The sequence below is a fragment of the Ictalurus punctatus genome, chromosome 7 (genome assembly GCF_001660625.3).
Source record: "Ictalurus punctatus breed USDA103 chromosome 7, Coco_2.0, whole genome shotgun sequence".
Taxonomy (NCBI): domain Eukaryota; kingdom Metazoa; phylum Chordata; class Actinopteri; order Siluriformes; family Ictaluridae; genus Ictalurus; species Ictalurus punctatus.
In genome coordinates, this window is record NC_030422.2 from 18,095,100 (window position 1) to 18,121,577 (window position 26,478).

Genomic DNA, 26,478 nt, shown 5'->3' on the forward strand with positions numbered 1-26,478 from the left:
AGCTGCTGCCTACTATATCACCCCTTGACCGATGCTATTTAGCTGTCAGTGGTTTTAGTATTATGGCTGATTGGTGTAAATGTTAAAAATAAATCTAAATGTTAAATATAAACCTTAATGCCACCAGCAGAATAGTTTCACTTTCTCAACCTTGTTCCAAAACTATTAGAGTATGGTGTAAACCCTACTGGAGCCATGTTTCCCAGAGAAGCACATTCTAAGAGGGTGGTGCAATTAGTATATGAATGTAACATTTATCTTCTATGTTTTACTTTTACATTTATATTTATATTTAAAATTTACACTGAAACTTAAAACTCTTATTTGGCACAAGTCACCTCATGAGAGAAGATTTGGCACCCCATACTAATGATGAGAAATGTTAATGCTTATTGAAAGTCATGTAGAAAGCAAAATACAGTATACCAAGTTATTGTGACATTCTTAACATTTCTATTGAATCCATTCCCTCAGGTGCACAGTATCTAAAGGAGTGTACCGTGCAGAACTACATCCCTGTGTATGTGCTGGTGTCTGGAGTGTTTAGCTTGATCATGGTCCTGTTTGCCTTCCTTCCCTTTATTCAGAAAGATAATTCAACACTGAAGACACTCTCTTACATCTGTAACAGCCTGGTGTCTTCCTTCACATTCTGCTGGTTCATTGCTGGTGAGGAAAACCAATTTAAAGAAAGCAAGAGAAAAATGAAGGAATAGCGAGGCAACTGAGTATTGTAAGGGTTTACCCCAAGTCCTGCTTTTCTTATGTTAAAGACTAAAAAAAGGCACACAACATCCCAATATGAGTGTAACTTATACTGGGATGCTGGGTACATATACCCAACATTTTTTGAAAAATGTTTGTGTTCTGTTAAAACATTTAATATAATGGAGTAGTGCTGCTGTACCAAAGTGAGTGCTCATTTGCAGAACCTGTAAGCCCCTGCTGCTGCTGAATGTGTTTGTTATATGAAAAATGTGATTATGGGTTTTGACGTAACCATAACAACTACATTTTAAAAGGATTCCAAACCATCATGTTATTACTATTAAGATTTGAAAAGCTGCTGGTCAACATGGAAGTGTTGTCTTCTCCGTTGTAAGTTTTGACCAGTCATCAGTTGCATCCCCAGCACTTCCCAAAACAAAATGATGCCCATGCTGTGCACATCTACAATTAGATAATACCTCACTAAACACATTAATAAAAGTAATGTATGGTTGATTTACCCGGATATAGCCTTGTCATAGAAAATTGTAATTAGATTCTCATGGGAAAAATGTACAGCTTTGGAGAAGATTGAATTGCCATTGCCATATGAATACCATTGAACTTGTTTTATGAGTTTGTTCACTGTCTTACAGGCAGTGTGTGGGTCTACGCTATCTACCCCCCCAACTACAACTCAACTGTGGTGGGTGAGCCCTACTGCAATAAGACCCTCTACCTGTTTGCCTTCTGGACCACTACGCTGGTGTGCATTTTATTTGCAATCTTAATAGTGGGCGGTTGCTGTTGTCTCGTATGTATGTGTGTACCCAAGTCAGAAGACCAGCCTGAACAAGTTACCCCAGCCTGACTATTATGTTATAAAGAAAAAGCTGTCCCCTGTTTAAAAACACTAAGTTTTACATTTTCATACATGACAACTGATTCATAAACACTATTTAACATATTCAAGAATGCTTCTCCTGATGGTTCCATCAGGGTCAGCCTTCCCTGGATGCTTCAAGTGGAAGGCAGTGTTCCAGGAATGTCTGAGGCTATTTGGAAGATAAAGTAAAGTAAGGTCTGACACCTTACTACATACTTGCTATGAAGTTTTCGAAATGTGAAAATATGCTATGTAAATCCTTAGGCCATTTGGAGGCATGGGGAGGTTGTTTTGGTTAACAATACCAGCACTGTTCCCCAAACTTTAAAATATTCTCTTATGATTTTATGACTTTTGGTAAAGTTTGCTTTTAACTGCTATTTTTGTAACAAAAATTCTGGGAACATTCCTGTAGTAATGTTCTTCTAACGGTTTCATTGCAGGAGTCAATGGTTTTTACTTCTTTGTGTAACATTAAGTGTAAAATAAATTACTTCTTTGTGTGCATGTCTCTTCATCAATGTTATTTTTACTATAATGCTGGCCGATCTAGGCACTTCCCTGAGTTTTGGGAAAACGTACTGTATTGAACAGTATTAATTATATTGTCACCAAATAATTTTTTCATGGCAATTTCTATTGGTCTCGCCTAAATTTTCCTTTTCTTTGCCAGTGACTGATTTTGTGTTTTGACCAATGAGTGTATGCAGTGTATGAGTGGACATACTTACAGGGGTGTAGAATTTAAGCCAAAATGTCTCTTAGGCCCAATAGTAGGCCCCCTAGTTGCAGTAAAAATTTTAACCCCTCCCATTTCCACCTAAGTGAATGGAAAACAAGCCAAACTTACAATTTAAGTTAGAGCTCCACAAATAATTTTTGGGAATAACATTCCATCATTTTTACAAGTTGATATCTTCCCATACTTTTCCTTACAATAAGGGTGTTTTTTAAGGAGTTATTTGATGATAATTTAAAGGGTCTGGTTCATGAGGTGTCTTTATTGGAGGTGACTGTTGAACCTTATGAAGGTAGTTTTACAATCCTTTAGTGTGCCAGTCGAGCGCTATTGATCAGAAATACTCAAATGTTTAAATATTAAGATAATACTTAAACGATAAATATTAGAATAATATCTACCAATACACTTGTTCACCACAGGCTTCATCATCTACAGCAGGGATGTCAAACTCATTTTAGCTCAGGGGCCATATACAGCCTAATTAGATGTCAAGTGGGCCGGCCAGTAAAATCATAGCATAATTACCTTTAAATAACAATAAGTCCATGTTTTTCCTCTTTGTTTTCGTGTACAGAAGTACAAGTACCTTAGGAAAATCTTCATATTTAATGAAATATCCTTTTGCAAAACATATCATGAACAACCTCAGATTTCTTAAGAAGAACATGTGCAATTTGCTTCTGATTATCATTTACATGTGTGCGTTACAACTGGTCACAATGTAATAACCAACAGCAGAAGGGCCATTGTTACCATCTGCAGTTCGGTCTGAGTCCCAGCATTGTGCCGCGTCTTCTACTCTGACTCAAATAGTGCGCCCCTAGCGGATAATTTAAGAATAGCATTTTATTAAAAATTTCTAGTTCGTGTCTTTTATGCATTTTTTCCACTTTCAAAATTCATCCTGCGGGCCGGATTGAACCGAGCCGTATGTCTGACACCCCTGATCTACAGGCTTCCCAGGTTTAGTTGTTATTATTAGCCTTATGGTGGATATTAAAAATGGAGATTTATGGCTATAACACTATTGTTTCTATATAAATGCTTACAGCTGTTTTTTTTTTTTTTTGCCACATCCGTTTTTTTTTTAAATTTAGTCTCTTTTGCCATACTTATCTCCTTCTAATCTGTTTTTAGGGGTTCAAGCACAGAAGGTACATAGGCACTCTATAGTGACTGTATGTTTTCTTCTTCTTCTACTACTTCCACAAGGGAGTCTATGGCAGCCCATAGAATGCTTCATACCCTTTTTATGAAATTTAGCATAGTGACAGAAGACAGTCTCAGGTACCATCACAGCAATTTTGGTGTATGCCACTCAAGCCCTCTAGCACCACCAATAGTGCAAATTGGATACATTTACAATAATAATGTCCTAGATACATGATTCCACCTTCCTCTGATTCTCTGGGTCAAGCCGAGTTCAACAGACCATGGTGAAGCTGTAAAACAGGAAGTGAAGGCATATCTGAGACCATGTGATTGATTTTGACCCAATGCTAAAGGCAACTGAAGGAACTCATCCTAAGGGTCTCCAAAAAGTTTTGTCTAGGTGTCTTTATAATTCACAATAAGTAAAACAATACAAGAGATAAACCAACCTCTCATAAATAAATCTGGAAATGTATTGAATCTGGAAGAAAAAAAAAAACCCCAAAGAACTAACTATAAAAATCCGACATCTAATATTTTTATTTACATTACCAGCATTTTGATCTACTGATAACCTACGGAAATTAAAGTTTTGACTAAAGGTTGTAACTTGTAATTTCCCACTTCCACCAAACCAATCAGTCTTTTCTTCCAGATAGCGCATTCAGTGATCATTTGTTCTGAGGTGCTTATTTTAGCATGCAGATACCAGATGTATGAAAGTACAAATAAGCAAAAGTCACACGGAGACAACTCTGATAAAAATCTGGTATTCCCTTTGTTATTGAGGTGTGTGGTGTCATGCCAAGATCTAAAGAGTTCTATAAGGCCTTCAGAAAAAAGGTTGTGGATGCCTATGAGTCTGGCAAGGAATTTAAAAAGATCTCCAAATGATTTGAAATACATCATTCCATTGTAAGGAAAATAATCTACAAATGGGACACATTTCAAACAACTACCAATTTGTCCAGGACTGGTCGTCAAGATTCAGCCCAAGAGCAGACTGTTTGGTGCAAAAAGAAGTCTCCAAGAACCCCAACATTTCATCACAGGATCTACTAGTAAGTCTTGCAATTGTTGGTGTCAAAGTGAATGGCTCTACAATCAGAAAGAGATGGCAAGACTACAGTTTGCCAATTAGCATATAGGCAAAGTCCAGGCCTTTTGGAATAATGTGAAGATAGACATGTTTGACATGTCAGTTCATTTTCAAATATTACAGCTGAAAAGTTGATGGGAATGACATGGGGCTCCTTTCAGGAGTTTTCCTACGCTCATGTCATTGCAAGTCATCCACTGTCACTGCAGTTGCCAAATTTTGAGACATTGCTGTGGAATAAAGTTTGTCAGCCCTTGGGGGCCCCCTAGTGGTCAGGGGCCTAAGCAGTTGCCTGCCTCACCTGTGCATAAGCTGCATGCCTGCAGACTTTCAATAACCGGTTGACCATGTTGCTATGTCAAACAGGTCTGCTTTGACTTCACCCTGTGTAAAAAAAAAAAGAAAGAAAGAAAAGAAATGAAAACGACACACAGAGCTAAAGCACAATACGCCGAGCAACAGGACTGGAATATTCAGATATAGATAACAGAAAAGACACAAACAATACATGAGAATCTGGAAGAAAATCACATGACGGTGAGTATAGACAAATATAGGCTATTAAAATGTTGATTTTCTGAAGAAATATCTGCATAATTATTTGCATAATCAGTTTTGAAGGCAGTGCTGCTTTTTCACTCATTCAAAAAAGAATCAAAGTTGATGCATGAATCTTTGAGAGAATATGACTTCTGATAAGGTACATTTTGTACAGACAATATAAGGCAAGCTTATTTAATGTTACTTTTCTACAGGTCAGAAAACATATTCTGTAGGTAATCTGTTACTGTAGTTAGTAGTTTCATCCTCTGTCATTTTCAAAGCAAATGGGTTTGTTACAAAAGGGGAAGGGAGAAGGATATTAAAAATTCTGTCTCAAGCACATTCCGCATGTCTCAACAGTCCCAACAACATACCAATCACACCTACACCTTCACACTCCCTGTTTCAGGCTTGAGTCTTTTACTATGTAAATATAACAGTTCTATTCCTCCTGTGCATAAGCACATTAAATAAAAGACAAGCTATAGTTAAAGCTGCTGGATGGTAGATTCTAGACTTTCGCCGTGGTAGAGAAATGCTATTGTAGTTACTTATGGAAGAACTTTTCATAACAAGGGTTGTGTTCTGCTCTTCCTTCACTAGTGCAGACTTGCCATGTCTGTGAATGTCGAGTCAATACACAGTTAGAGTATTGTCATCTGACTCAGTAATCATCGTTTATGTTTGTTTGTTTGTTTTTTTGAGAAAAAAAATCATACATGCATAATCATACATTAATATCCTACACACTTTTTGTTATTACTATGTCAACACATGTTGTGTTAAATTATCCAATAAATGTGTTTTAAAAAAAAAAGAAGAAAAATTCATAAGGGTGACCAACACAACACGTGTTAAATTATTGTCCAATCACGTTGTGGACTGCGCTGCCAACTCATCATCCAACTCTGAACTCACCTCAACGTGAATGATCGTTGAATTGACCTTTTGATTGTGACGTCGGAGTCCTGAGGTGAGGAAACCAAATGACCACAGGTAAATTAGCATTCATCACTATATAATGTTAATGCTGCTGAAAATGCCTGGCTGAGTTTGTGATATTTAGGCAGGGAGCTCTCAAAAGTGTATTCATTGGAAAACAGTAACTCAGCAAGTGCTAATTAACCCTATCACGACGGCTTCAAAAGTGAATATCATGTATTACTTCCTCAATGTTGGTGTTACACTACTAGTGTCACGTGTTTATGTTAGCTGTGAAATATGGACTGAGGTTATTCTATAATTCTCTGGGTCTGCATCTTAGCTGAGGCTTATCTGTCACCAATCACATTAGGAATGGGTGATGCTAACCTAGACACTCATCTGAGTTAATAACATTACTTTAGCATACAGCTCGCTGTAATATTCCCTTTTTGAGAGTTAACGATAACAGCATTACAGCTATTCACCATGATGTAATACAGAGAGCGGGTTAACGTTACCTACATTTAGCAAGTGTTTTGGACAAGGCAAGTTGTAGTAATTAGCATTAGGAGGATGAGTTAGAGCCGTGTTTCTTCATGTATTCGGTGAACATTAATGCTGGTTAACAGGTGCAGACAGTTAGTGGCTAACGGAACTTAGCTAGCTCAGTAATGTCGAGGCCAAAAGTTCTTCACAAGGTTAACATGACACAAAGAGAGGTTGGGGTTACAGAAGGTTGTAATGTTTTCCACTATCTCTGTGATGTTGGTTGACTTAAAAAGTTTGTGCAAAAAAATTAGGGGTGAGGTGCTAAATGCAGGAAAATAAACATTATCTAGTCAGCTAGATTTTCCTGGTGAGTCTACAACGGCATTTTGTTCATTAGGAGAGTGGAGGTCACATTTCCAAAATTACACAATTTGGGATTCTGTAACACAATTTCTCAGTTAAAACCCAAAGGCAAACACTCTTTTTCCTCTTTTACAGCTTTTCACATGGAAGGAAGTGAGACACTTGTCTTCCCAGATGTTGGTAATTTGTAAGAAGACGCATCAACTCTAATTCTTGCATCTATCAAATGTTTTAATGATTTTAATAAATGCCACCTGAATTTAATGCAATTGTTTGTTTACTTGTGAGCATTTTAGTAGAATTTTTGCATACAAACTACAAGTCCCAGCACTCTCACATTCACGGTCACCGTTTATTAATTGCACACACTTGAACTCAATCACCATACACTATATAAACACACACAAAACTCCACATTGGTGTGAAGTAACACTCTCTTTGCCTGACTTACCAAGCCTTTGTTTACTGTTCATGCTGTGTTTGTTCCTGGTTTTCACGAGTATGGAATTGCCCTGTTTGTGTTGTTTGCTGATCGCTTGAACACCTGCCTATGTCTGACAATGCATTTGCTTAATGTTTTGGATTGTTTGCCGAACCTAAACCTTACCAGCACCTGCAACCGTCTCCACTGCCTGACAGCTGCACAATACATTTTTAGTATCTCATTTAATCTAGTGTATAATACTGAGGAGATAATGACAATGGCAGAAGATAATTACATTCCCTTGTTATAGGATTCACTAAAACATACAACGATGCATGAAGGGGGTCGATGCTATTTGGACATCGAATTTGGCATACAGTGTGGTTAGGGATGAAGCCCTGAATTCTCAGTGAATGTGTATTACTTGCAACAGTCAGATTAATCCATACAACATCTTTATTAGTACTACAGGCATGACAGAGCATCACCAAAAGCCCACTTTCATTTGATATCTATCATCTGAAGAAAATCAGGTATTTATTTACTAATTTCCAATAAAATTGTATTAATTTGGCCACTTAGCAAAATTAGAAGTGATGTGATTCCAATTGGGATTAACAGATCCACAATTTTTCAGAAATGAAAATTAATATTGATTTAATTCGACTCCTAGTCATGATCTTATTTTAAAGCCAGCTTTTTGCAGTGTGAAATTAAAAGAGCAAAACTTGTCACTGTCCACTTACTTATGAACGGCACTGCTCCAGGACCCACAATCTACAATTAAGGTCAAAAGTTTGCATACACACAGGCTAAAAACATTCAAACTCAATTTTTCACAACTCTACACATTTCACCTTATCATACATTTCCTGTGTTGTCAATTAGGGTATCTAATTTATTTGCATAAGAGCTAATTTCAAAGTAATAGCAAAGGGGAGATTTATTTCAGCTTTTATTTACTATATCAGATTGTCAGGGGGACAAAAGTTTCTATACACTTTGTTTGCATTTTGTTGGCATTGCTAGAATTGAATCAAACGCTTGGTGCAGCCTTTCACAAGCTTCTCATAGTATTTTGCTGGAATTTTTGCTCATTCCTCCTGACAGAACTCGTGTAACTTCCAGGTTTGTGGGCATCAGCTCAAACAAGCTTTTTCAGTTCAATCCACAAATTTTGTATGGGATTCAGGTCAGGGCTTTGTGATGGCCACTCCAATACTTTCACTTAGTTTTTAGGACATTTTGTTACAATGTTCAAGGTTTGCTTAAGGTTATTGTCCTGTTTTTTGGGGGGTCCAAATTGTTTAAGAGGTCTTGGTTAAATTGCTTGGATTTCGCCATGGTATCAAGGGCATTACATGAACTTTTGGAATCCTCCAGACTGTTTAAAGAGACAACTTGGTGTATGTAAACAGAGCCACTCAAATTCTGATATAGTGAATTAAAGCAGAAAGAAAAGCTGTCTCTGATTGATTATTTTAAAATTACCTCTGAAGTGAACAAAGTAGAATCTCTACTTGCCTAATTCTATAATTGACTTGCCAAAAGAAATGCATGGTAACATGAAATGTGTGGAGTTGTGAACTAAGATTGAATAGGCATATGTAAACTGTATCTACTGCTGTAGTGTTCTACTGCTATCTTAAAATAATGGCAATACTTTTTAAATCTCACATCATCACTGTCACAAAACTAAATATTGAGTGAACAGACACATTTTGGAAAAGCACCACAGGGCATCACAACTGGCATTTGTTTGCATTATCCACCACACACATGGTGTTAGCTCAGGTGTGCCTTTGATAGATGTAGTTAGCTCACCTGACTGGTTTGATGACTTTAGAAAATCGTCAGCCTTGATGGCTAATATTTATATTCTCATAGGTCAGTGACATAGTAATTTTTAGGAACTGAGATTCATCGTTTTGATTTAAAATGAACTAACCCTTCCTTAGGTTGTTGGCTTATGAATATTGTGGATTTTTTTTCTACTTTTCTATAGAAAAATCGGACTTCTGATCAACATGGTGTTTGTCTCTGATGCTATGTATGTCTGTAGCTCCATTTTCACAGGTACATGCTGAATCTTTAACAATTTCATTCTTGTTGAACTTTTGAGCTATGCCTTTAAGTTTAAAACAGCCGCTAATATAGTTTTTAACTTATATATTTTGAACTAATATATTTTGAAGTTTGTAGTGAAAAGTGAAAACATATTTCTGTGCAAAGAACAAGCTAGCATTTTTAAACATACACTGTTATTATTACTATTACTATTATGAAATATATAGTATTGTTCTAAAAACAATACAGTTTAGTGATAAGGTAGACCATATTGATAATTAACAAATAGCAATTGCTACCATAATTTATTTTAATTTGATTTGAGACCAAACTTTGTCTGGTCTGCCTTGCCACTAGCAAGTCAGCAAAATGAACAACTTGCTACACTTTTAGGGAAAAGGGGGCCATGTATGTAATGTTCAAGAAACAATATATATTTTTAAAATATTTGTTTGAAATAACATTTGTGATGTGATCAATGAGATAGTATCAATAATAAAACAATCTACAATTTTACATCGTTTTATTCAGCTTATCTTCAGATATAATGTCATACAATGACAGATTTAAAAATGATTTCTCATTGTTAAATGCTATCCTAGTTTTTCAAACATAAGGAATTAATATAGTTCATGGTAGTGAACACATACTTTTGAATATAATGTAAATGTAACAAAGAAAACTTTTAAAAGATGGTTCTCTTTTAGTTTTTTTTAATGATGTATTGAAAGAATGAATCATTTAAATATCTAATTATGTGACTCCTCTCACAAACTTGTGGAATCAGAAAAGTAAACCATGTCTATTCTCTGTTCCACATTAAATAAGGTCAATTTCATTAAGTAAGGGTGAAACAAACTCGTATCAGAACACTTTACTGCATTGTGGTTATAATTCACAAGGTTTTAAATGAAGAAGTGGGAGTTTGGAGGGTTTATATGAATAATCTTCCTGTTTCTCGGATCCCTCATGAGAGCTTGGTAGTGTAATGATTATGTCCTGATGAGAACATGTGAAACAACTGGCCAGAATAGTTCTCTAGGAAACAAAACAGCACTACATCTTATAGTATTGAAATACTACAGCATTTATAATGGAAAATCCTCAACTGAAACTGTTAGCATTTTTACTAAAGGGATTTAATAAAGGGGGTATGCTAAAGCAAAAAATAAAATTCTGCAAACTGACAGTAAACTTTACTTTCACTCGCTGTGAAGATGTACTTGCCTGTGACTAATATCAAGTCATTTACTGTACTTTACTCTCTGCGATACCTCATACATGAGTTGTAGCAAAGTCATTATAAAAGTGTATTTGTACTAAGAATGAAGTGCCTCCATAATTCAGAAGACAATTTTTTTTTACTAATCTTTCTCTGCTATATCTTCCAGGAAGAATAAGAATTCTTCTGAGCCTTTTACCAACTGTCATCATTGGCCTAGGTGAGGGAGATTAACCTGAGCTCATGTTAACATCAACCATCATTAAAATAACCAATTAAATCTGGACAGAACCCAATTAATTTTCATCCAGATGTTATCAGATGCTCTTCTTTTGAATGGTGGCTGACTGGTCTTGTTACATTTTCTCTTAAAGGGGCAAAACACATTTATGATTGCCCAAAGCAGCCCATGGTTCCTGTCTACCTGCTAGTAGGAGGAGTGGTCTGTCTGCTTATCCAGATTCTTCCCCATCTTTATTGCAACCAACCAAATGGCCAACCCATTCTGGTGTGCTGGATTCTTTACAAGCTGCTCCTCATTTTTTGTCCGATCTGGCTCTTGACAGGTAAGAGTGAAAGTTAGCCAGGAGCTACAGAGAGATGATGATGAAGTAGTGGTGATTAAAAAACAATGTTAAAAATAAGACAAAATATAAAGGGCAGCTAATTCAGAATCAGAGAAAAAGAGCATTGTAAGGATTTTGGGGAAGCATATGGTCATGTTTGAGACAGACTGTGGCAAGCAACCTGATTAAATGTGCAGTGGAAGCATTGGAGCTAGTACAAAGTGACTATGTAGCACAGAGTGAATATCAGATACCACCATAAATCCAAAATTCAACACCAATGTTGTAAATATATGAGCATGTCAGGAACCATTTGAGGACACAAATGCAAGTATTCAGTGGTTTTATTAATCAAGGCAAACAGGACAAAGATGTAAAACAGATCATAAAACAGGCAAAGGTCAGGTGATGAGCAAACAATATAAACATGGGCAGGCAAGAGCAAAAACCTGACTAACAAGAACTAGATCAAAGTGGGTAAGCAAACAGTAAAACAAGGCTTGGTCTCAACTGCCACAGTGACACAGAATGTATACTTCACAATGAATGTGAGAACTTACTATTTACAACTGAGTCTATTTATACAGTATGTGCTGGTGATTGTGATTGATTCCAGGTGTGTGTGATTAATAATCTGCTGAGTGTAACTGCAAAAGATTCTGGTCCTGAGTCCCACTTCACCTACTCTCAATACTGAATAGTATCTGACAGTAGAATTGGTGTCCCAGGCGTCAACATGACAGTGCATAAATCAATAATAAAAAAAAAATCTAATAACTAATATTCAAAATCACTCAATTTGATAAGTCTAGCTAGCAACACTGACTTTCAGAAAATGTGGACATTAATAAGACATATTTTTCCTCTGTATTAAAAAACTGAAGATATTTGATTGAACACATAGATATGTATAGAAAGAGTGAATGTGGATAAGAATGTGGATATTTATATTTGCTTTCACAGAATTCAACATTTTATATAAACAATACATGTGTATAATTAAAACTTGTGCACTTTCTATTCCAGGTAGCGTTTTTGTATACTTGGCATATGAACCAAACTATGACTTTCGCCTTTCTGCTGACTACTGTGAGAGGACCGTCTACAAGTTTGCATTCTGGATTACAAATGCTATATACATTGCCATTCTGATGGCACTGCTCGGACTCTGTTGCAGCCAGCTCTATAAATTATGTAACAAAAGAGCACAAAAGAATTGTGTCATAAGGACAGTTTCCTGAAAATGTTGTGAATGAAGTGAAAGGCTTTTGGATAATGCACAAGCATGGTGTTTTTACTTTTGTAATCAAAGATAGTGTAAAAATTTCATGTAAATGTTTAAATGGTCATATGTATGTATTTTAAAATACTTTACAGAGAGAGTGGGACAGAGCGATAATAAAGAATATACATTGGTGTTTGAAAGTTTGTGAACCATTTAGAATTGTCTACATTTCTGCATAAATATGACTTCAAATATCATCAGATTTTCCCTAAAATAGGGAGCCCTAAAAGTAGATAAAGAGAACCCAGTTAAACAAATGAGAAAAAATATTTTACATGGTCATTTATTTATTGAGGAAAATGGTCCAATATTGCATATCTGTGAGTGGCAACAGTATGTAAACATTTGCTTTCAGTATCTGGTGTGACCCTCTTGTGCAGCAATAACTGCACACTGAACAATTCTGGTAACTATTGATTGGCTTGGAGGAATTTTAGCCCATTCCTCAGAACAGAAAACATTTAACCATGGGATGTTGATGGGTTTTCTCACATGAAAAAACTGCTTGCTTCTGGTCTTTTCACAATATTTCAATTGGATTAAGGTCAGCACTTTGACTTGGCCATTCCAAAACATTAACTTTATTCTTCTTTAATCATTGTTTGGTAGAATGACTTGTATGCTTGGGGTTGTTGACTTGCTGCATGACCCACTTTCTCTTGAGATTCAGTTCATGGACAGATGTGATTAAAAAAAAGGTGTTGTGAAGATCAGACTTTGATAGATCCCTGTTCTTTAAATAAAACAGGGTGCTGATTCACACCTGATTGTCATCCCATTTATTGAAAACATCTGACTCTAATTTCACCTTCAAGTTAACGGCTAATCCTAGAGGTTCAAACATTCGTTTAATTGGGTTCTCTTTGTCTGCTTTTAGGACTTGTGTGAAAATGACATTTTAGGTCATATTTATGTAGATACATTTATGTAGAAAATTCTAAAGGGTTCACAAACTTTCCAGAACCACTGTAGTGCTACAGTGCATACAACTACTGTACATCATGTAATTAAACGAAGAGATTTAAAATGTTTACACTCATTTTGTACTAGGTCTACTGTAGGATTTATGGTCTCAAGATGATATGGTGTTTAATGTGTAATTACTCAGAACCTGACTGTTGCACTTTAAGTTCAGGAAAATTAAGTATCTATTCAGCACTTAATCATCATCGGATTTATTCCTATCACTTGCAAGTCATTTGATATTATGGGTTACTCTGGTGCACTCTGGTTTAACACTGTGTTGTACTTTATTTTGTAGGTTTGTGGTGCTATTTGTGCCTAAATGCAAGTCATGTAAGCTGTACTTCCTTCTGTTTTATCTGTGATTTTATAAGACCCTGTTTCCTAAGGAACATTATGTAGTATGTCCATGTTTCACAAAGATGTTGGTCACTATAAGGATTACAAACTATGTCACTTCATCAGTATACAATAATCCCCTGCTGTCTCAAGAATTACTATAATTTCCTGAATCTGTCACTGAAAATCATTTTACATAAATCTAAATATGAGTCAATAGTGAAAGTCTAGCAAAATATGGTTACTCTTTTCATTAACGGTTTTTGCTTGCATCATAAATGAACATGTACTGTTGCCGTGGTGCAGAATATTAAAGTTTATATAAAACAAAAACAACACACGATCATCTGATATTTTTCCATATATGGTTTTTCGTTATCTGAACAAAATTTTGTTTTTCAACAGCTCTATTGCAATTCAGCAGCAGAAAGGACAGATTATAGTCAGGGTGTGATATCAGATACTGTATTGAAGGGAAGTATAATTTGAAGGTCACTAAGATGTTCTATGATATATTTTGTAAACATAATATGTTGGTATTAATAAAAAATTGTTTATGTGCAACTAAAAATATATAAAGACTAATAAAGACCATCAATAAAGAACTAACAGCTATCATAAAAGCTAAATATTTAACAGGGGTATTGTGTATAAACTACAGTATCCTCTTGGCTCCAGAAAATGATTAGAAATATTCTGTTATGTTGTAAAGACAGGTTGCCCAACTACTAAACTCAGGAAGGAAAATGTGTCAAAGTGTTTACGCAAGATATAACAGTGCTGCAAACAAAAGATGAACTTCCAGTATACAATAAAACTACATAGGTTCTTGGTTGCCATATTACCTTCGTTAAGAACAGTTTTATTATCTTCCATTCATTTTGGACATTAGCTTTCAGTGAACAATCACTGAAGATGGAAACAGAAGAAAGAACCGCTGGTCATAAATCATTCATTGGTAAGAGTTACACTGATTAAATACATAGGGAGTCTGAGAACAGTTCGGCTGTGTGTTATTTACTATTTGTTTTGGCTGTTTTACTTTTTAGTGCTGCTGAATCTGATGGCTTGGATGGTTCTGATAACAGCTGTGGGATTAGGTAAACAGTTATAAAATGATTGTTTTCTCAAATCCACAAGTTCTTGGCTGTTCAGTTAATTTATAATTTCTTAAGATTAGTTTTTTTTATGCCTTTGGGTTATATTCATTCAAACAATAAACATAATTGTAGCATTATGTTTTTGAGTCTTATATTTCCTGTGTTGTGAAAGTATGCTCTTGTCCCATGATTTATTTAGGAGCCATTCACTTCAATGAATGCCCCATTCAGTCCTACATTCCTATATATCTGATTATTATTGGTGGGTGTGGGCTCATTTTATTGATGTTGGCCTACTGGAACAACACACTGCATGAAGGAGTCTGGAAACAGAGATGCATTCTATGTATTCTATGCATCGTCATTTTCAGCATCATCTGGTTTCTTACAGGTAAGAAATGGTCTGAGAAAGATGAAGATGGGGTAAAGAAAACGTTGTAGTAAAAAAAAAAACATGTATACAGGAATATTCGGATGCCTTTATGCATATAAACATCAAATATTGCTCCAAATATGACTGAATATTGACCTTAAAAGGAATGTGCTGTGCATGTAAACCTAGTCAATGACTCGTATAAATATTTCCATAATCAGTGGTTCATTCAGTGGTCCTCAACCTGCCAATGTTTTACTTTTCAGGAACATTCTGGGTTTACTCCATATATCCTCCAAGCTTCAATTCCTCAGCTGTGGGACACTACTGTCAGAGGAGTCTTTACCTGTTTGCCTTTTGGTTCAATATCCTGTGCTTTTTGTGTGTGCTTGTTTTGATTCCTTGCTGCATTTGTTATTTTTTGTACGAATGTGTTAGAACTGCATATTCTCCATAGGGTTTCAAGATTTTATTTGTCACATACACAATTATATACGGTATATAACTACATATAAGGGTGCCTTAATATACAGATAATATAATGGTTGGGTTAGCATTTAAATTGTGTAATATTTGTTCAAAGGCTGAAATAGATACTTTTCTAACTTTTGTATTCATATGACACATCCACTACTTCCATTTTGTTTTATATATAATTGTTTTCATGTACTATAATATTACAACTCTCCTGGCTGAGACACCGCCCTTTGGTCCAATAGGCGCCCTTGACAATGACGTAATCCGTGTCCAGCCAATGGCGAGTAGAAATCGAAAATCGCCTTTTAAGACACAAACACTGGAGTGTTGTTTTATGACGTTAAGCAGGGCTATTTTAGGTATTAAGTTCTCATATATAACGAGTCCCTGCTCTTTTAGAAGCCATGGCCGGTAAGTACACATGTCATGTTAAAAAGAAGAGTTGTTGTTTATTACCTGCATACGCCTCGGGCCTATAGAGAATATCCGCAGATGATCTGATCAACACTATCCGCTGTAACGGCAATCAGGCGTAGGTTTCGCCCAAATTACACATATTGTAGATGAAATCTTATCTAGTATAAGTTTTAGTTTATTTACTCTGTGGTGAGCTTTCACAATGCAATTCATCCCATACAAGAGCAGAACCTTGCTGTGAGTTGTTCGGCAATAAGGACTGTCAGTGACAGTGAGCTGTGTCCTAATCATTCACCGACAGTGGGCTGTGTCCTAATCATTCACCGACAGTGGGCTGTGTCCTAAACACTCAGCGACAGTGGGCTGTGTCCTAAACACTCAGCTACAGTGGACTATGTCCTAAACACTCAGCGACAGTGGGCTGTGTCCTAAACACTCAGTTACAGTGGGCTGTGTCCTGTTCACTCAGCTACAGTGGGCTGTGTCCTAAACACTCGGTTACAGTGGACTGTGTCCCAAACACTCGGTTACAGTGGGCTGTGTCCTAATCGCTCAGCGGCGACACTGGGCTGTGTCCTAATCGCTCAGTGACCGTGGGCTGTGTCCTAAACGCTCAGTGACAGTGGGCTGTGCTCTAAACACAAAGAGGGAAAAAGCCTGAGGAAAAGCATAAACAGGTGGTTATGGAGGTGAACCTTGGCCCCAGATTGGCCTGCCATTCTACAGGATTCAAATAAATGCTACTTTGGTGTTTCCAAAGAACGACTATTGGAAAGTTTTTAGCACTGTTGTAGTTCAAATTATGTCCAATAGGAGGCGGCATTGTTTCAAAGTAGGCTTACTAAAGCTAAAGACTCGTTTGTTGGATTTTGTGCATGGGTACAAAATAGTATAAAATCTAACCCGTTTCTGTTTATCTTAGTGTGGGATGATGTGGTTTAAGATTACTTATGTTTATAAACATAAATTGTGTTCAAAATGGCACCATACTCCCGATTCCCTACAAACAATAAAATTCTTTACTAGGGTACAGGGTAGTTTTTGGAAGTTATGTTATGTAATATAAAAAAGGGAGTTTTGATTTGCAGTTGTTTTTAAATAAAATAGTGTCATATACACTTAGCAATCACTTTATTAGGAACACCTGTACATCTACTCATTCATGCAATTTTCTAATTAGCCAGTCGTGTGGCTAAGTCCTTCAGATAAGGTCCAGCACTTGTAATGTTCACATCAACCATCAGAATAGGTGGGAAATGTGATCTCAGTGATTTTGACTGTGAGATGATTGTTGGTGCCAAACAGGCTGGTTTGAGTATTTCTATAACTGCTGATCTCCGGGGATTTTCACACACAACAGTGTCTAGAGTTTACTCAGAGTGGTGCAATAAAGAAAAAATATCCAGTGAGCGGCATGTCTGCAGTCAGAAACACCTTGTTGATGAGAGAGATCAGTTGAGAATGACCAGACAGTTCGAGCTGACAGAAAGGCTACAGTAAAGCCCTATTCACACTGGGACGATTGCAGCGTGAAAAATGGTCCGTTTAACGCCCAAGTAGCTGTCAATGAGAGTGTTCACACCCAGGAGTAAAACACGTGGCGTCAAAGCGTCAGATTTTTTAACGTTGAGGGGTTTGTTTTATTTATTTATATTATTTGACATGCCGTGTCAAAACCTGGCCGACCAATGAGATTCACGCTTTTGTTCACGTGCTCGAAGCTGCTGAATTACATACAAGTACGACTTGATGGCGCTCAACAACAAAACTGTCTTACCGACGAAGAAGAAGCTGAAAAAGAAGAAGAGTGCATAAGTGACACACCTGAAATAAAATGCTCACTGCTAATAAATCCTTCTGCCTACACACATAAACAAGATGTCCTCTGAAAGCACCAGATTCAAAATTACACACTAAATACTATATAAGTATATTATTACAAGTATTATTATACTATTTTTTGACAACACTGAAATGCAAGCATATATTCTAAATGATCCATTTAATTCTTTCAGTGTTGTTTTCTACAGTAAATAGCAGTGTATGTTTCTTTGTCTCTTCCCTGCTAATGATAATTCGCTGATTGATAGTCCACGGTATTTATTTTGCACCTGGCATATATATATATATATATATATATATATATATATATATATATATATATATACACACACACACACACACACACACACACACACACACACATGTACAGTGCATCCGGGAAGTATTCACAGTGCTTCACTTTTTCCACATTTTTATGTTACAGCCTTATTCCAAAATTGATTAAATTAATAATTTTCTACAAACAATACCCCATAATGACAACATGAAAGAAGTTTTTGGAAATCTTTGCAAATTTATTAAAAATAAAAAACAAAAAAAAGCACATGTACATAAGTATTCACAGCCTTTGCCATGACACTCAAAATTGAGCTCAGGTGCATCCTGTTTCCACTGAACATCCTTGAGATGTTTCTACAACTTGATTGGAGTCCACCTGTGGTAAATTCAGTTGATCGGACATGATTTGGAAAGGCACACACCTGTCTATATAAAGTCCCACAGTTAACAATGCAGGTCAGAGCACAAACCAAGCCATGAAGTCCAAGGAATTGTCTGTAGACCTCTGAGACAGGATTGTATCAAGGCACAGATCTGGGGAAGGGTACAGAAACATTTCTGCAGCATTGAAGGTCCCACTGAGCACAGTCTCCTCCATCATCCGTAAATGGAAGAAGTTTGGAACCAGCAGGACTCTTCCTAGAGCTGGCCGCCCGGCCAAACTGAGCGATCGGGGGAGAAGGGCCTTAGACAGGGAGGTGACCAAAAACCCTATGGTCACTCTGACAGAGCTCCAGCATGTCTCTGTGGAGAGGAGAACCTTCCAGAAGAACAACCATCTCTGCAGCACTCCACCAATCAGGCCTGTATGGTAAAGTGGCCAGACGGAAGCCACTCCTCTGTAAAAGGCACATGACAGCCCACCTGGAGTTTTCCAAAAGGGACCTGAAGGACTCTTAAACCTTGAGAAACAAAATTCTCTGGTCTGATTAAACAAAGATTGATCACTTTGGCCTGAATGGCAAGCGTCATGTCTGGAGGAAACCAGGCACCACTCATCACCTGGCCAATACCATCCCTACAGTGAAGCATGGTGGTGGCAGCATCGTGCTGTGGGGATGTTTTTCAGTGGCAGGAACTGGGAGACTAGTCAGGATCAAGGGAAAGATGAATGCAGAAATGTACAGAGACATCCTTGATGAAAACCTGTTCCAGAGCGCTCTGGACCTCAGACTGGGGCGAAGGTTCATCTTCCAACAGGACAACGACCCTAAGCACACAGCCAAGATAACAAAGGAGTGGCTACAGGACAACTCTGTGAATGTCCTTGAGTGGCCCAGCCAGAGACCAGACTTGAACCCGATTGAACATCTCTGGAGAGATCTGAAAATGGCTGTGCACTGACGCTCCCCATCCAACCTGATGGAGCTTGAGAGGTCCTGCAAAGAAGAATGGAAGAAACTGCCCAAAAATAGGTGTGCCAAGCTTGTAGCATCATACTCAAAAAGACTTGAGCTAAGGCTGTGAATACTTATGTACATGTGCTTTTTCTGCTTTGTATATTTAATAAATTTGCAAAGATTTAAAACAAACTTCTTTCATGTTGTCATTATGGGGTATTGTTTGTAGAATTTTGCGGAAAATAATGAATTGAATCCATTTTGGAATAAGGCTGTAACGTAACAAAATGTGGAAAAAGTGAAGCACTGTCAATACTTTCCAGATGCACTGTATATATAATAGATGCCCCATTATTATTTTGAAGCAACAAAAGCAAGAATCCATGGACCCAGTCTGCCTTGTGTCAACGGTCCTGGCTGGTGATAGTGTGGGGAATGTTTTCTTAGCACACTTTGGGCCCGTTAATACCAATCAATCATCGCTTGAATGCCACAGCCTATTTGAGTATAATTTCTGACCACGTTTATCCCCCTTCATGACCACAATTTAACCATCTTATGGCTACTTCCAGCATGATATGTCCAGCATGATATGTCCACCATGTCACAAAGCAAACATCATCTCAGACTGGCTTCATAAACATGACAATGAGTTCAGTGTTCTTCAGTGGTCTTTCCAGTCACCGGATCTGAATCTAATAGAAGAACTTTGGGATGTTTCACAGCATGAAAGTGCACCTGAAAAATCTGCAGGAATTGTGTGATGTGATCATGTCAGTATGGAAAGAGAATCTCAAATGAATGTTTCCAAAATCTTGTGGCGTCTATGCGACGAAGAATTGAAGCTGATTTGAGAGTGAATGGAGGCCGTACCCAGTATAGGTATAGTGTTCCTGATAAAGTGCTCAGTGAGTGTATTTATTTCAGCAACTGTCCTTTATGTTTATGTCTCATCAAGTTGCAGAACTGGTAGCAAAATGCTTACAGGCACGAGACATGGCTTACTGCCCCTACAGCCAGTTCCCAGTTGGTGCCGCTATTTTGACATCAGGAGGTGCCATAATCACAGGTACACATGTATGGGTTATGGATGGGAACTTTCAGTTCAGGACTGCAGTTATCACATTTTATACACTGAACAAGATGAATGTTAATAGGGGAAAACTGAAGCGTGCAGTGCTACTGACCTCCAGGACTGGAACTGTCTACGTATACTTTATAGGCCAAACTCATAATAATGGTTGATCACCTGTCAGGACCTACTCTAACATGTATTGTGTGCATTTGTGTATATCAGGCTGCAATGTAGAGAATGCTTCTTATGGCCTTACAGCGTGTGCAGAGCGAACAGCCATACAGAGAGCTGTAGCTGAGGGCCACAGGAGTTTTACAGCTATAGCAGTCACATGGTAAGGCTCATGCCATATTGGCAATATGTTGAGGGAAGCATATTGCTCTGGGGCAAGGGGGCTGGTATAGTCAGGTTTACCCTTGAGAGGAAGTTGATTATTAAATGTTTATGTTGACCTTATTTAACATCTGCTTTTGCTTTCCCTCAGTGATATTAAAGATAGTTTTGTGGGACCCTGTGGGGCCTGTCGACAGGTGTTAATGGAGGTAAGGTCTACTTGTTCATATATTTAAGTATGCATGTGTGAATTACTGCAAAAAAAAAAAACAAAAAAAAAAAACATTAGGTTTTTTCCCTAATCTAGCATATCACTTACTGTATTGTATTTATTGATCTCTCTTACTTTTAGTTTGGTACAGAATGGGACATTTACCTTACCAAGCCTGATGGGTCCTATAAGAAGACAAGTCTGAGAGAGCTGCTGCCTTTAGCATTCAGCCCAGCTCACTTGGCAAAAGAGAGAAATTAAAGCAATAGCTTTTAAGGAAGGTCTGCTTTGTCCTTCTTACTCTGAATTAGAGGTATACATCGTGACTGCTAAAAAGTGGCGGGATCAGGTGGTTTTTAACTCCCATGCAGGTGGGAGCAGGAGGTCAGATCTGAACCTCGCAGGACAAAGAAAGTTCAGGGACCGTTCGGGAAGTGGCAGGTTGTTTGTGTGGCACTTTGTGATACTTTTGTGTAACACATTACTACATTATTTAATTTATCTCCAGGAAATGCTTTATTCTGGTAAAGGTCACTGTAGTTTAAATGACATTTATTTATATTTTGGGGAATAAACTAAGCTTATTAGGAGACGCTGTGGGCAGGTACAAATGAAAATAAGAGTGTAAAAATAACTGTGGAACCAGAAAACATTGATCAGGCTTCCCGCAGGAGTGGGCAAGATTGGGGAAAACATTGTTGCACAAACATGTACTCTTACTCAGCTTTTGCTCACTTACTCAAACATAAAATCAAAAACTTGCATTTTATGTATTTATTTTTGGGGGTGGGGGTGGGGGTGGGGTGGGGGATAGGGGTCCATGTAGGGGGATATTTTATATTTTATAGCCTAAATTTATACATTTCTAAAACTTTTCATGTCCTCATGTATTATCAAGTTAGAGCTATATAAATTTTCATTTAGTAATAACAATCAACTTTTGAAATCAGCCAATAAACAATTAACACCCATGAAAGCTAGCCTTTGCTGGTACAGAATCAGAAGGCCAGTGTAGCTAAAGATGCACCACAAGAGGGCGCAATGAGAACAAGTGGAGCAGAATTTAGTTATTGTTAGATAACCACTAAGCTAAAACCTTAAAAGAGCATTTTTCAGCTATTTCTCTTCCCTACCAAATCAAATAAATAAATATTCAAAATCTATGTAGAATAGTCATGTAAGTGTTCATCATATTTCAGAGAAACCTTTTTCCTCAATTTGTGAAACTGAATAGAAAGTGCTTAGTGTAGCGGAAAGAAAGTGTGGGCTTGATCCATATGCCCCTGGTGCCCCTCAGGGCTGTTTGAAATTCTCCTCTGCAATACGGAGGGGACAACATTCAGTTCTGTCACCCTGGAAAACACTCTGACATTGTTCTCTGTGAGAGACAGAGTGGAAGAGAAGAGGGGGGGAAGGGGGGGGGGGGGGGTTTAAAAGAGTGAGAGAGAATGAACCATAAAAACAGAAGTAAAAGGAAAAGACTACAAGCTAGACTTTGTTTCCATGAGGTACTACTGAGAGTAAGAAAATTATACTCATCTCCAAGCTAGAAATGAACAGAACTGAAAAGCAGATAAGAGATAAGACATGAAGAGATAAAAAGGGAAAGACAAAAGGAGACAATAAAACAGCTGACAAAGCAATGTTCATATTGGTGTAATAACACTGTGGAGCATTTTAGTAAGGGGAGAGCAGCTGAAAGCAGGTGATAAGAAGCAGTGAGAGTGCTTTTTTCTGGCTTAAGCAAATACAGGATTCAGCAGGACCTATTCATCTCTTATGTACACACATACAGTTTGTTAACACTGTTTTAGTGGGACTGGCTTTGTTGTTCACACACATTATGTATTTAAATACAGTATTGCTTATGTACTACACACTTTTTTAAAATAAATAAATAAATAAAGACATGTATCATACAAGCATGGTATCATGTTTTATTTCACTAGTGGTACAATATAACTGTATGGCCTGACCTACTACAGGTGTTAAAATGATCTTTTAATTTCATGACTTAACTTCTCATAAACTGGAAAGTGTCAGCTTTTGCTTCCAGGTTCAAAATTCTGTTACATTATTAATATTAATAATTTCTTTTTTTGGTTATTTTAAATAGTTACAAGACCAGAACATGTGGTGTCCTGAGGGAAACAAGCCTGCTTGCAGATGTAAAATCCAGGGCCATTCTCCATTTTTTTTTTATGGACAAATGAACAACAACAACAAAAGCCCTGAGAAGTAAGCACAGAACTCAAATGGCTTTTAGCAACATAGGGTGTGTAGCTTATATCATCTACTTTTTGTACTTATTTGGGCCTTTAACCTATATTGTTTGGAACACAGCAATAAAAACAATTTTGACATTGCTATTCCATATGAACTCCTAGCAATAAAGTAGTAAATTCCAGTGTATATAGAAATGCACAGCCATAAACACAAATGAAAGCTGCTGGCTTCCTGTATATCCTGCAAGAAAAATATAGCCATCCTGCAGCTTTGAGGTTTTTTTTATAACAATGACATAAAACATAAAAGGCAGAAAAACAATCCTCTTGAAGGACCAATCCAGTCCACTATAGTTTTTATTATTTATTTTTTTATGCCTTTGAAGCTGGGCTTAAGACAGCAGGATTAGGCAGGCTATGGCGGGTCCTCTCTAACCCCTGTTGAATATCTCTGTAAAACCCTGCATCCCCTGCTGAGCCATGAGAAAAAATAGACCAGGTTTCACAATCTTCCTCTTTCCATGCGGAAGGAGAACTGAGAATGGGTGCATAGGAAAATGAAAAAATAGTTTGAAAAAAAATGCTTACGGGAAATTCTAGGGCAAAGGTTGGTGCTGAGGGGGGATTATGTGCTGGCGTGAGCATATTAAACAAAGAATGTCAGAGAACCTGATAAATAGTTTGTATCACAGCCACATTCATTCATTTTACTTGGGCAGGTTGGTAGCTAAAGTGAGGAGACTATTATGACTCAAGACAAGAAAACATGAGAATTTTATGCTTGTTCTTTTTTAGAAACAGCTCAGTGTTAGGCCTACTGAGAAATGACGGCTTATGACTGTACTTTGACTCTTTTACAGTTGTTGAGGTCATTGGGTATGCATGCACAGCTCTATATTAACAGATATCATAATGACAAAGGTTCTTCAGGGTAAACTACTATACTTTGAACTTGAGTCACAATCTCAATTAAGTAATATTTTATGACAGGTCAACATAATTTCTGTCTATTTGAATGATTAGCTGATTACCAGTACAGCTTTATTCAAAGTACACTGTTGTTTCATTCAAGTCCTACAATGAGCCGGCTAAATGAACAGCTGAACAGGGTTCATTTGTTGGGATAAATGGGAATGAATCGTTCTTAATGAGGCATAGACGCAGTAACATTAATGCAGGAATGCTTCCTGGAGTTGTCAGTGTAGTTTGTAGTACCTTTCTGAATGTACAATATTTAAATAGATATTTGCAATGCTAAGTAATGTTCATTTATTAAGTAGATGTTAGAGTAAATTCATGACACAAATTCAGACATATATAAGGCAGTAGTAGCTCAGTGGTTAAGACATTGGACGACTGATCGGAAGGTTGTGAATTCAAATCCCAGCACTATAAAGCGTCCACTGCTGGGCCCTTGAGCAAGACTCTCAACTCTCAACTGCTCAGTTGTATAAATATAAGTCGTGCTGGATAAGGGCCTCTCCCAAATGGCGTAAATGTATACGCAAAAAAAAAGAACAACCACTGGTCAAAAATATCACAGACTTTATTCAGAAAAAAAGGCAAATGGGGCTCATGGTATACATCCATCTATTTCCTGTACTGTCTATCCTACATAGGGTCACGGGGAGCCTGCAGCCTATCCAAGGAGTTAGGTATACACAGTAACGCATTACTGTAATCTAATTATTTTTCTGATAATACAGTAACGTAACACATTATATTTTAAATATATCTCATTTGATTACAGTTACTGATGTGAATAAAATTATGTTACTTGTCTCACAAATTTATTGTTTAGAAAACAATATTAAGTAAAATGCTTGTTTACAATAAATCATGTTTTGCCCCAAAGATTTTTTCTTTTGCCCCAAATAATTCTCCACTTGGAGCGGGTTGTCACTGCGTAACTAAACATCAGTAAAGAAGACAGTGGTTGTAATTTTATAACTTTAGTGAATGGAGGCGAGACCAATCAGACAGGGTTTACAGGAAAATATGTGGAAACACTCATGTCTTATTGGCTGACAGCTCTCAATTCTGTCAAACGCTAGCTCACAATGTCAGTGTGAGGAAAAAATGGATATACGCTGATTTTTTAAAAACCAGTAAATGGGTTGAAACTGAAACAGTAACATCCTCTGATGCTGAGCAGGAAAACAAGGTGTATAAATGTCTATATGAGTTCCAGTTTACGTGAACATGATATGAGCAGAGTATAAGGAAAGATAGTGAACTTTGCATGGCACTGTAGCAGCTAAACCCATACAATGATAGATTAGTTGTGCCTTCTCTTGGCTAGCAACACCAAACTAGCCTAGTTAGAAACATTTTATATTTGATCAGTCTGGTAGTTCTAAAAACAGTGACAACAGTGACAACATCCGAGGCATGTTTTAGGATAAATCCGACTTTTTCTGATCATATTGATCATGCTGAACATTGACGCACACTAAAATTACTGAAAGAGCTATGGGTTTCACTTTGTAGTGTATCTTTGTATGTACATGCAGTAATCAGTAATGTAATCAAATTACAAGTAATAATTAGTAATGTGTAGTGGATTACTTTTTTTGAGTAACTTACACAACACTGCTTGTGGTACAAGGGAGGGTTACACCCTGGATAGGGTGCCAACCCATTACAGGGCACAGGCTCATGGCATATGGGAGCCAAAACAGTGAGCTGAGTCAAATGATTTGACTCAGTAAAAGGGCTGGAATTCCCATTACTAGCACACTAAATAGTGGACCGACTGCAATAATTCTGTGGTTTGATTATGTATAGGACAAAGATGAATGTGTACAGGGTAATTTGTCTGTCGCTGCAAAAAGACTTGGTTTCATGACTGCTTAATAGTTCCTAATACACAAATTATTTGGTTGAAATACAGTACCTACAACACTACAATGAGCTACATATGATTAATTAATTCTGTATTTATTGTACAGGAGTAATAAACCTCTCAGTGCTGCCAAACTGTGCTACCCACGTGGCTACGACCCGGATGTCAACAAGGGGCCTTGAAAAAGGC

At 37.2% G+C, this 26,478-nt stretch overlaps 2 protein-coding genes and 1 long non-coding RNA gene across 5 annotated transcripts in view; 2 read left to right on the forward strand and 1 right to left on the reverse strand.

Annotated features, from left to right (window-relative positions):
• Window positions 1-1,880, forward strand: part of LOC128632975 (transmembrane protein 272) — a 3,457-nt gene extending 1,577 nt beyond the window's left edge. The window contains exons 4-5 of the mRNA XM_053681366.1: window positions 475-669; window positions 1,365-1,880. Coding sequence (XP_053537341.1) covers window positions 475-669; window positions 1,365-1,579 — 410 coding nt within the window. The 3' untranslated portion in view covers window positions 1,580-1,880. The remainder of the gene's footprint in view (window positions 1-474; window positions 670-1,364) is intronic.
• Window positions 1-16,428, reverse strand: part of LOC108267559 (uncharacterized) — a 17,550-nt gene extending 1,122 nt beyond the window's left edge. The window contains exons 1-4 of one of the 2 annotated variants that reach the window (XR_001813145.3): window positions 16,179-16,428; window positions 6,049-6,098; window positions 4,889-4,971; window positions 1,860-3,778 (exon numbers count right to left, since the gene is read on the reverse strand). This is a non-coding gene — a long non-coding RNA (uncharacterized LOC108267559). Of the gene's footprint in view, window positions 1-1,859; window positions 3,779-4,888; window positions 4,972-6,048; window positions 6,099-16,178 lie in introns of those variants that run through there. The other variant, XR_006982836.2, reaches the window with a different exon arrangement.
• On the forward strand, window positions 15,714-21,499 carry zgc:103586. 2 transcript variants are annotated; one of them, XM_017471748.2, is made up of 5 exons: window positions 15,714-16,133; window positions 20,559-20,669; window positions 20,898-21,009; window positions 21,160-21,217; window positions 21,361-21,499. In XM_017471748.2, the coding sequence occupies exons 1-5, from the start codon at window positions 16,127-16,129 to the stop codon at window positions 21,478-21,480; spliced, it is 408 nt and encodes a 135-aa protein (XP_017327237.1). In that variant the 5' UTR covers window positions 15,714-16,126; the 3' UTR covers window positions 21,481-21,499. The 2 variants fall into 2 exon arrangements, with proteins under 2 accessions (XP_017327237.1, XP_017327236.1); XM_017471747.3 differs by lacking the exon at window positions 15,714-16,133 and having other exon boundaries at window positions 19,871-20,669.
• Window positions 21,500-26,478: the final 4,979 nt, after the last annotated feature.